This window comes from Carex rostrata, chromosome 8 (genome assembly GCF_964058835.1).
Source record: "Carex rostrata chromosome 8, lpCarRost1.2, whole genome shotgun sequence".
Lineage (NCBI taxonomy): Eukaryota > Viridiplantae > Streptophyta > Magnoliopsida > Poales > Cyperaceae > Carex > Carex rostrata.
In genome coordinates this window covers 4,238,350-4,250,674 of record NC_135925.1, presented here as the reverse complement: position 1 = coordinate 4,250,674, position 12,325 = coordinate 4,238,350, and the positions used below count along the sequence as shown (strand labels likewise).

The following is a 12,325-nucleotide window of genomic DNA, read 5'->3' as shown; positions in this document are numbered from 1 at the left end:
TAAATAAATAGTGAAAGCCCGTCCGTAAGATTAATTAACGCATTTCTCCATTTTCCCTCTCCTCTCCTTTTCGGTATTCATTTACATCCGTTTACATTGTTTTTTTTTTGTCATTTTTCAATTTTCTTTTTACATTGTTTTCACTCATTTTATTTTATTTTCTTATTTTTATTTATTTTCATCGTTTCTTTTTCTTTTCTTTTCTTTTTGTTTAATTGATCATTAAAAAGATACATCCAATCACAAGATCAATTTTATGAGAATTATATACTAAATAATTTCCTTTAAAAATTAATAAAATTCAATTCTGGAGACCAACATAATTAAGTATATTATGGCGATCAACATAAGTATATTTAAAAATTAATAAAATTTAATTCTGGAGATCAACATAAGTATATTGAATTTTTTTGCATAAACTTGTAATTCGTAAATGTGTAAAGTTCCCATCTCTATATATACTTAATCATAATTCGATTGCATATATAAATTGTCCTTCGTAGTGACATTTAGATAAAATTTTTTATTAGTAAACAAGTTCATTCTTCTCCTGCAATATCTCTTTATTGTAATGAGAAAAATAATGCAAATCCATACGTAAGATTAATTAATGCATTTCTCTATTTTCTCTCTCCTCTCCTTTTTAGCATTCATTTACAGCCATTTACATTGTTTTTTTCTTGTTATTTTTCAATTTTTTAAAATTGTTTTCAGTCATTTTATTTGTTTCCTTATTTTTATTTATTTTTGTCTTTTCTTTTTCTTTTCTTTTTTCCTTTTTGTTTAATTGATCATTAAAAGGATACATCCAATCACAAGATTAATTTCAAGAGAATTATATATTAAATAATTTCTTTTAAACATTAATATTATTAATTTTACATGTGTGACCAATTCTAGAGGTTAACAGAATTATATTGAAAAAAATTGCAAGAACTTGCAATTTGTAAAGGTGTAAAGTTTTTCATCTCTACATATACTTAATCATAATTAAATTACTTATATTTAAATTGTCTTTTTTTTTAATGGAAGTGACATTTAATTGAAAGGTAAACCTTTTTATTGGTCAACTGAGTCATTCTCTCCATGCAATACCTCTATGTTGTAATGAATTTTTTAATGATAATTGTTGTACTGAAGTTATCAAATACATATGACTTATTTGATATTGATATTTCAATTATTAGTATTCCACTATTTATTCAGCTATTTATTATGTTACTATATTTTGAATAACTTCAAAAATAATTATCACATATGACCCAATTGATATTTCAAAGTAACTGCCTTTTTTAGTATAATATTACTATATTTAGATAGAAAAATACTCCAATTGATCATGCCTAGCTATACTCTTTGAATTAATGAGAGGTTTTTTTAATGACAAAAATATTGAATATCAATTTTAATTGGTTTTCTTCAATATTTCATATACAATTAATTTGTAACTTAATTTATTTTAAGCAAATACTTTAGACAAATGTACATAATATTTCAATTTGAGAATAATGGACGTTTTTTCAAACAAAAAGGTTAAATGAATGCCTTAATTACTAGAGGAGAGAGCTCTTAATGAGTATGAAGAAAACGGAATTTTATTTTACTTTTATAAATTGTAAATGTCACTTCTATTGCATGAATGCAAGTAATTAACAACTTACTTGATCACGCATTCCTCATTTCGAAAGAGATGCTTACACAAGTTAGCATTCCTCATTTCTTAAAAAAATACAAAATATGAAAGGAATAGAATTGAAGAAAAAAAAATAGAATAAAGAATACAAAAAAAGAGAGGACTGTTCAATTGACTAACATGTAATGTTAAAAGAAGTCTGCCAATAGTTTGAGATTGTGTTGACATGAATTATGTACCAGATGATTTGATGATGTGAAATATAAAAAACGGCCATACCAGAAGAAAATGTGGCTTACCAGTAACAAGCATACTGATATGTGTGTGTGTGTATCTAAGTTGTTCCATACAAGTAAAGGTCTTATTTCTGGTTTATATTTTTAGGGGCGCTAAAAATTGTTTTTTTAATTAAATAAACTAACTCAATTAAAAATTAATAACCAGCTACGGATGTATGAAATTGGTCTCATCAGATATCCAGACAAATATAATGAAATTGGTCTCATCTGATGCCCAAGCGACCTGTGAGTAAGGTTTTTTGTTCTTTGTTCTTCTTACAATTGTTGTCAAAAACCCAATTGTAAAATATACATACGAGAACGTCGCATTGTTCATAGGTGCTCTGAGTCCATTACTAAAAGCCCAGTAGGCCCAGTAGGCCCAGTTGGTCAAATTGTTTACAGCTGATCCCAGTTTGTCAATATCCCAAGCTCCCAGATGGTGTAAATCTAAATGACATTTTCTTTGAAAAACGGGCTGCTGGTTACTTAGCTTCTAAAAGGCTTCGTTTACGTAAAGGCCCATCAGGATTTTTTATTAGGCAAATTCTTATGGAAATCTTTTAATTGATTGTATTTATTTATTTTTTATTTTTTTGTTAAGACGAGAAGAAGATATAAATATAGTACCATTAAGGAACAGAAGTGTAAATTTAAACGTGATGCATGAGGGTAGCCAAGACAAGAAAGGCCGAAGAGAGGTTCCATTTGTGTTCTATTTTTTCTGATAAAATTCCTTATTTGCACAATCACCCATTTGTGTTCTAATTATATATAGTAGCCTTGGACATAAAAGGAAAACAGTTGTTCTCTCTCCCCATAAAAATAAATATATAACAACAAAAAAGTAACAAAGCTTTCGGAGTGTTCTTGAAAAGTGGTACAACAAATTAATAAATAACAAAAATCAGAGCAAATCTATCTTTCTTAATAAAACAGAAACACCACCAAATCTAGTGTTGACCAACTTTTTAGTTATTTTCAAGCATTCAAAATGTGTGGCCGCTGAGAAATTGCTAACAATTTTAAAATTTGAGAAGTCCACAACCATTACCTCGTCTTATATGCCTGTTTTGTTGCAAGAGAATAATAAGAGAGATCTCTTCTTTTCAGCAAATTCATACATTCAAAAAGGAGATTTGTTACCTCATTTGTTCACCTAACGGACTCCATCAAACTTGGAAATAAACTTTGCTTTACCAATGGCTTTGTAAAACACTTTATATTTTGGCTTCGTTTGTAGGTGTCTAATCAATCAATGTAGTTTGCTTTTTTTTTTTTTTTTTTTTTATCGATCATGTAGTGTAATGTAAATTTGTAATATAGACTTTATTGGTGTTAGGTATCAATTTTTTTAATACCTCTCATCAGATATGATGATTTCAATGCAATAGGTAGGATATTTACTCCACTTTTATCAGAAAAAAATAATTCAACAAAACCATAAAATATTTCCAATGCATAAGTTATATTACAAATTTAATCAAGCTAAATCGTCTACGTGTAATATTAGAGTACGTGTCATACCGTGCCGTGACTAACACACTATGACTTTTATATCGTGCCGTGCCGTGCTGTGTCGTGCCGTGACCAAGTTAATTTTTCACGTGTTGTACCATGACTAAAATATCAAGAGATGGTCACGGCACACGAATGACTACACCACATGAGTCACGCCGTGCCCAAACATACCGTGACCAAACGTGCCTCACATGATTCGCATGACCATTTAATCATAATTTAAGTTAGTTTATTCAAGATTCATCATTTAATCAATATCTAATAGTCCTATTTATACGTCACTCGCGTCTTGCGTGACTATATATACGTGCCGTGCCGTGCCATGACTAGATTTTTCACGTGATGTGTTGTGCCAAAATTTCAAAAGATAATCACGGCACGAGACACACGAATCACGACACGTAACTGACACACGTGTTGTGCCGTTCCGTAACGAAACTGGCTCCGCCATGCCATTTTTCCCACTACAGTGAACATCTTTTCTAATTACAAAATAATTGTATTTCATCTCCGTTTTGTTAAGGAGCTTAATTGACAAGTCAAAACCCAGGTGGAAAAATATAAATGTTCTCTCTTTTTAAGTAACATGTGGACAAGTAATTTGATTTTAGTAGTCGATGGACCTACCTAAACAAATTTAGGAAGTGATTGATCCTTTATGATTACATATATAGGCAAGCAACATCGTATTGTTTATATATTTATGAGTCCGGCTAATATGTTTTCAGTAGTATTTCAGCTAATATGTTTTCAATTCAAAATTCATCTAATTAGCTTTAAACAAAAAATTCAAACTGTTCAAACTTATCTCTTTCTGAAGAGGTTCATCTACTTATAAAGTTTTTGAATTTTTTAATTCATTTAGTATCAAATCAAATGGTCAAAAAATAAAAATTTGTGCACATATTGATGCATTATTGGTATGTCAAAAAAGACCAAAAAAAATAATACAAAAATCTGATGACCACAACTAACAAACTTACAATCCAGTGACCACAAATCAATTTAGCAATTTCACGAAGCTCACAAGCCCAAAAGAAATATTAAGAAGACTGTTCAAATGTCTCTATTTTTTGTGTTTTCATCATGCCTTTATTTTTAAAAACGTTAACAAATTTATATTTAAATCATAAACGTCAAAATAAAACCGTTAAATGTGATCTATGTTATTTTCTCTATGTGCTCATAAAAAATATCACATTTCGATTTTGTTTTTATGCGAATCAATCATTTGAAAAATCAACATCCAGAAATTATCCGCATTAGTACGTTTTTACAAGCTTTTGATGACAACCAAAACAAAGTTGAATTGTCATAATTTTTTACACATGTGATAAGCCAAAATTGTATTTATTTAAACCTAGGGTTAGGTATGTAAATTAAGCCAAGTTTTGGTTAAATTAGTTTAAATTAGGTTTAATTAGGTTAGAAATGTCCAAAAGTTCAAGTTACTGCCCTAGTTATTTTTGTTTTACAGGTAATCAAGTGTTTGGACCTTAACGAAGCAAAATGGGTGAGTTAGCACGAAGAAATGAGCTTCTGCCAACATTTATTGCGGCCCGAAATGGAGTTATTGCGGCCCGCAACCAAACAAATCAGAGCCTCTTCATTTACAGCACAGTTATTGCGGCCCGCAATGCACTGTAGCAGTCAGCCAAAAATAGAGTCTGAACTTAAAACGGCTATAACTTTTGACTCGTAACTCCGATTAAGGCTTGTGACCACTTTTTGGAAAGCTAACGAGAAGATCTACAACCTGAGAATATAAAAGAAATTTATTGCGGCCCGCAAGGACCTCTTCAGAATTTTTCTGCGCAGTCTGTTAATTGCTACAGTACATTGCGGTCCGCAATAAAGTCAGTTCAGACCCCGTTTTTTGATATTTTTAGTTAGTTATTTTGGGATTTTGGAGGGGGTTGTAAAAGGAATGTTACAGAACTGTTTAAGGACGTTTTTTAGGCAGAATTTCTAGGGTTTTAACAAGGAAAAGAAAGGAATAGCAAGAGGAGAGAAGAAGGGAGGAGAGATCATTGATCAACCGGTTTTATTATTTTCTTTTCTTCCTTTGGAACTCTTTTATTCTTTTGATTTGATTTGTGCTTTAGCCATGACTGGCTAAAGGCTTTTCTAGGGTTGATTAGGGTTGTACTTGAAACTTTTGTTATGATTTAATTGTGTTTATTCTATATATTATTGTTCTTTGTTATGATCTATTCTTTATTTTAATTGATTGTGAGGACTTAATCGAAATCACATGAAACCCTAGGATTTGGTATTTGCAATTGAGAAATTGAATATTAGGTCCAGACCATAAGGAATAGGGTATTTGATAGGCTAAGTACCGAGAGGTGACGCGTGTCTTATACGGGCTTTACCTAATAGTTTAGAGAATTGTGCCAAGTACCGAGAGGTGAAAGATAGTTTTCTAGATTTATTGGGACAGTAAGAACTTAATGACTTTAGATTAGAGTAGCTAAGTACCGAGAGGTGACGTTTATTCTAATCGAAAGATGGTATTAATATAGAGATATCCCTTTGTACCTACAACACCCAACTGTGCCTTCATAAATAAAAGAACAAATTTAATAAACCAATTAGTCGTAACACTAGTGGATAGGAACCCTAAGAAACCCTAATTTCTCATACTTGTTAAAAATCAGAATTTCTCCTTAAGACTTTAGTTTAATTTAATCGCAATCAAACCAACCAACTGAACAAACACAAAAACCTCTTTACTTTCTTTTATTTTCTTTTACTACATTAAATTGTTAGGTTAGAGTTAATATTCTGACTTGTCCCTGTGGAGACGATCCCTAAGTACTCCTCGATAAGGTTGTACACTTGCAACCAAATTGAGTGCAATTTAGGATTTATTACTTGTGTAGTAAAATTCACATCAAGTTTTTGGCGCCGTTGCCGGGGACAACGGTGAATTTTAGATCAAACCTAAGTAATTTAGTTAGTAATTGTTTTTAATTTTCTTTTGCCTTCTTTCCCTCTCATTTTAGGTTGAAATCTGGCAGAGGAACCTTCAACCCCGAACGTCACAGATTTGGTTGAGTGGTTTTCTAGGCGAGGATCAACCCATCTCTTCTACCAGAGACGGAACAAACACCCAACAAGGGGACCTTTCTTACCCTTGAATCCACGCCGGTTAGACATGTCGACCGGAAATGAGGATGCTAGGTTTCAAAACCTTCAAAGAGAAAGGGATCGGATGGCCAATGAGCTTCAACGTTTGAGGGCAGCTAATGTAGAAAGAGAAAACAATGAAGCCGCTGATGCCAACCGGCCCTTGAGAGACTTTACAGCACCTAGGGCTGAGGAAATCCACCTTGGGTACACAGCACCCACTATCAATGCTGAGGAATACCAAATTCCTCCTGCATGGGTTAGCATGGTGCAGCGTAATCTTTTCCATGGTCTGCCTCATGAAGATGCCACACAACACTTAGCCAACTTTGAAGAAATATGCAGCACAATCAAGGTACAAACTGTTTCTCCTGATGATCTTAAAGTGATGGCTTTCACTTTTTCTCTTGCAGACAAGGCTAAAGGTTGGATAAGGGGACAACGGCCCGAGAACATGAACACTTGGCCTAAGGTGGCGAATGCTTTCCTCAACAAGTTCTTTCCACCATCCAAAACGAACTCCTTGCGCCATCAAATCCACAATTTCCGACAGAAAGGAGATGAAACCATGAGCGAGGCATGGGAGAGGTTTCAAGAACTGCAGAGATGCTGTCCCCATCATGGTATAGAAGGGTGGAATTTACTGCAAATCTTCTACAACAGCCTCATGCCACACGACAAAGGTATGTTGGATGCAGCCGCTGGAGGTAGTCTCATGAATAAAGGGGCTGTGGACGGATACAAGTTGGTGGATGACATGGCTCTCAACCAAGGCCAATGGCACAACCCTAGGGAGACACCGATGATCTTGCAGCGGGGAATGAAGGAGGCGAATTCGAATCCAAACTTGGCTGCAGAAATTGCTGCTTTGAATCGCAAAATTGATCAAATGAGCATAAATTCGGTAAACAATTCTTCTCCTCTTCCTTGTTCAATTTGTGGTAGTACCAATCATCTAGCAATTAACTGTGGTATAAGTGATGGGGGTAGTTTTGATGAGGTTAATGCAATTAACCAAGGTAATTTTACACCAAATAACAATCCTTATTCCAATACTTACAACCCCGGTTGGAGAAATCATCCAAACTTTTCGTGGAGACAAAATGACCAAAATACCCAAGGTAACTCAAACTTTAATAGACCAAATCAAGGTTATGGTAACCAAGGGTATAGTTCTAATGCACAACCAAAATCCAATCTTGAATTGATGATGGAAGCATTCATGACAAGTCAAAACCAAAAGTTTGATGAATTGACCAAAAAGGTAGACATGTTGGCAACCCAAAATAAAATGCTTGAAAACCAAGTTGCACAACAAGCTACACAATTCTCCCGCCAACTGGGGACCCTTCCACCAAAACCTGAGAACAATCCCAGGGAAGTCAAGGCAGTCAGGCACATGCTTCGCAGCGGTACGCAGTACGAGGATCCACCTATGCCAAAGGATGACTATGCACAGCCGCAGGGTGAAGAGACACGAAGCAGTGATGAGCACATCTCCACACATGAGGATTCCGCCTCAAAGGAAGCTACACCAATTGCACCAAGCGAACCTGCCAAGCAAGCAAAACCATCTCAAGATGAGCCGTCAAAGGTAAGTGCACAGGTACCTCTTTACATACCTCCTCACAAATATGCACATTTTCCTGGTAGGCTTAAGAATGAGAAGACCGACAAACAATTTGCCAAATTCCTTGAATTGATGAAACAATTGCATGTGAACCTACCATTGACTGAGGTAATGACCCAAATGCCGGTTTACACCAAATTTTTCAAGGACATTCTTTCAAATAGGCGTAAGCTTGAGGAAGTACAAATGGTATCCTTAGACACAAATTGTAGTGCCATGGTGATGAATGAATTGCCCAAAAAGTTGGATGATCCGGGTAAATTTTCCATACCATGTTCTATCGGAAATGTCCAATTCAAACGTGCACTATGTGATCTAGGAGCTAGTGTAAGTCTTATGCCCAAGTCGGTCTATGATAGGTTAGGTGTAGGGGAACTTAAGCCAACTAGAATTTCTCTTCAATTGGCAGACCAATCAGTTAAGTTACCCCTAGGAGTGGTAGAAGATTTACCGATCCAAATTGGCAAGTTCTTTGTACCAATTGACTTTGTTGTGGTTGATATGGATGAGGACCTTCATACACCGCTTTTGTTAGGTAGACCATTTCTCAATACGGCAAAAGCTGTGATTTATGTCCATGATGGGATTATAACTATGAACATTGGTGAAGAAAAATTGCAATTCGATATTAAAAGATCCATGAGATATCCATCTAATGATCAAAATGTTTTTAGCGTTGATATTCTTGACAGATTTTTAGATGAAAAACTCGAGTACAACTTGAGGAAGGGTTCCTTTGAGTATTGGATGGACCAGGAGTGTGAAAAGGCCAACAAAACGAGTTCTGCAGAACCTATTGCGGCCCGCAATAACATTTATTGCGGTCCGCAGCATAACCAGTCAGAGGAGCGGCAGAAACCAGAATTTATTGCGGCCCGCAATAACCCTTCCCAGATTGACAAAAAGCATATTCTGAGTCCAATTTTTCAGGTTTCAACCGCTGAGATCCTTCCTAACTTTGCCGAAACTTCGGAGGATGCACCCAAGAAGTCGGTGGAAACATCTGATACCGACAAATCTCGAGGAAATCGACACAAAATGGAGCAATGGGGAGGCCGTCCTCCCGATCCTCCATCCGCGCATTAAGGCGCACCACCACCACCTTCCGCCAATAGAGTAGTCCATGTTTCTCCCTATTTACTTTTGTTTATTTTTACGCATTGGGGACAATGTTTAATTTAAGCTTGGGGGATGAGAAGAAATTGTATTTTTGCATGCATGTTTTTCAAAAATTTAGGATTTATAACACTGTTTTTACTTGACCATGAATAGGATTTGTGATTTTAAACTTAATTGCTTGAAATTGCGAATTTGTCAAGATGTTTTATGAGGTTATGAAAAATAGAGTCTTGCATAATTGGACTTAATTGTTTGAAAATGCATAAAGTATAAAATCATGTTTAATTTTTTGTGTTAAAACTTGGCAAAAATAAAATTTTTGATAAATTTGAGTGATTGTCAAAAAAAAATTAGAAATTTTGCTGCGAATTTTAACGAGTTTTTAGTAATACCCTTGGAATAATTTGAAATAACCACATACTTTGGCGAAAAACTTTGTGGAAATAAAGGTTTAAGAAATTGGAAATTTAGGGATTTAAATTTTTTTTTTTTGAAAATGCAACTTGTTTGTGAAAAACGAATTTAGAAAGATCGGGATATCCATAGGTATGATTTAATGCCTAAGGATGTGTGTATTCATGATATTTTGTAAAAATGTTGAAAAATAGTCAAGTTGAAAATTTTTAGAAAAGAAAGACTTCATTTGCTTATGTTACGGCGACATGACGTACTTATAGCAATGAGTCATCGACACTTTGCTCCGCTAGTTTGCCCGATAAAGTGACCGGGTTTGCACTAACCATGTAGGTTCGTGTCATGGAAGGGTTGAACCAAGAGCATGCGAATGCACTTTTGAATTAAAATGGTTGGGTATGGATTAGCTACCTATAACTAGCCGGTTTTGTTCTAAGGATAAAGATTTATAGTGTCAACAAAAGAAAAATAAAATTTTGCATATATCAACACACGAAGTCCGCGACTTTCTAACCTAAGTTTGATTCAAGCTTGGGGGATTTTTAAAAATAATTTTCGCAAATAAGAATGCATTTTTTGTAACAAATTTAGATATCCGAAGTTTACAAATTCTAAAACTTTAGGGAAATAAAAGTTAGAGTAATTGAATTGTGGGGTGAAGCATGATTAGCCAAGGGTTGCACTTTAAATTTGTACAAAATTTACGTTGAGATTTTTAAATTTTGGCAAGATCATACAAATTTTTCGATTGAAAAACATACTTGATATAGGGTTAAATTAGAGTTCCAAGTTTAGATGTTGCTTGAGGGCAAGCAATGTTCAAGCTTGGGGGAATTTGATAAGCCAAAATTGTATTTATTTAAACCTAGGGTTAGGTATGTAAATTAAGCCAAGTTTTGGTTAAATTAGTTTAAATTAGGTTTAATTAGGTTAGAAATGTCCAAAAGTTCAAGTTACTGCCCTAGTTATTTTTGTTTTACAGGTAATCAAGTGTTTGGACCTTAACGAAGCAAAACGGGTGAGTTAGCACGAAGAAATGAGCTTCTGCCAACATTTATTGCGGCCCGAAATGGAGTTATTGCGGCCCGCAACCAAACAAGTCAGAGCCTCTTCATTTACAGCACAGTTATTGCGGCCCGCAATGCACTGTAGCAGTCAGCCAAAAATAGAGTCTGAACTTAAAACAGCTATAACTTTTGACTCGTAACTCCGATTAAGGCTTGTGACCACTTTTTGGAAAGCTAACGAGAAGATCTACAACCTGAGAATATAAAAGAAATTTATTGCGGCCCGCAAAGACTTTTATTGCGGCCCGCAAGGACCTCTTCAGAATTTTTCTGCGCAGTCTGTTAATTGCTACAGTACATTGCGGCCCGCAATAAAGTCGGTTCAGACCCCGTTTTTTGATATTTTTAGTTAGTTATTTTGGGATTTTGGAGGGGGTTATAAAAGGAATGTTACAGAACTGTTTAAGGACGTTTTTTAGGCAGAATTTCTAGGGTTTTAACAAGGAAAAGAAAGGAATAGCAAGAGGAGAGAAGAAGGGAGGAGAGATCATTGATCAACCGGTTTTATTATTTTCTTTTCTTCCTTTGGAACTCTTTTATTATTTTGATTTGATTTGTGCTTTAGCCATGACTGGCTAAAGACTTTTCTAGGGTTGATTAGGGTTGTACTTGAAACTTTTGTTATGATTTAATTGTGTTTATTCTATATATTATTGTTCTTTGTTATGATCTATTCTTTATTTTAATTGATTGTGAGGACTTAATCGAAATCACATGAAACCCTAGGATTTGGTATTTGCAATTGAGAAATTGAATATTAGGTCCAGACCATAAGGAATAGGGTATTTGATAGGCTAAGTACCGAGAGGTGACGCGTGTCTTATACGGGCTTTACCTAATAGTTTAGAGAATTGTGCCAAGTACCGAGAGGTGAAAGATAGTTTTCTAGATTTATTGGGACAGTAAGAACTTAATGACTTTAGATTAGAGTAGCTAAGTACCGAGAGGTGACGTTTATTCTAATCGAAAGATGGTATTAATATAGAGATATCCCTTTGTACCTACAACACCCAACTGTGCCTTCATAAATAAAAGAACAAATTTAATAAACCAATTAGTCGTAACACTAGTGGATAGGAACCCTAAGAAACCTTAATTTCTCATACTTGTTAAAAATCAGAATTTCTCCTTAAGACTTTAGTTTAATTTAATCGCAATCAAACCAACCAACTGAACAAACACGAAAACCTCTTTACTTTCTTTTATTTTCTTTTACTACATTAAATTGTTAGGTTAGAGTTAATATTCCGACTTGTCCCTGTGGAGACGATCCCTAAGTACTCCTCGATAAGGTTGTACACTTGCAACCAAATTGAGTGCAATTTAGGATTTATTACTTGTGTAGTAAAATTCACATCAACATGCATAGATAAAATGATGTAGATGATCATATCCAACGGTTTTTATTTTGACTTTTAAGTTTTAAATTTTTATTAAAGTTATTAAAAATAGAGGCATGATGATCGAAGACATAAAAATGGAAGCATTTCAACCCTTCTCTAATATTAATTGACACCAAACCATCTTTATA

The 12,325-nt window shown here is 34.4% G+C and overlaps 1 protein-coding gene and 1 non-coding gene across 2 annotated transcripts; one reads left to right on the top strand and one right to left on the bottom strand.

Annotated features, from left to right (window-relative positions):
* Positions 1-6,592: 6,592 nt before the first annotated feature.
* On the top strand, positions 6,593-9,280 carry LOC144558036 (uncharacterized). Its single transcript, XM_078306743.1, has 2 exons — positions 6,593-7,583; positions 7,872-9,280. The coding sequence occupies exons 1-2, from the start codon at positions 6,593-6,595 to the stop codon at positions 9,278-9,280; spliced, it is 2,400 nt and encodes a 799-aa protein (XP_078162869.1).
* On the bottom strand, positions 7,081-7,191 carry LOC144558870 (small nucleolar RNA R71). The gene has a single exon (XR_013513027.1). It is a non-coding gene; the product is annotated as a small nucleolar RNA R71 (small nucleolar RNA).
* Positions 9,281-12,325: the final 3,045 nt, after the last annotated feature.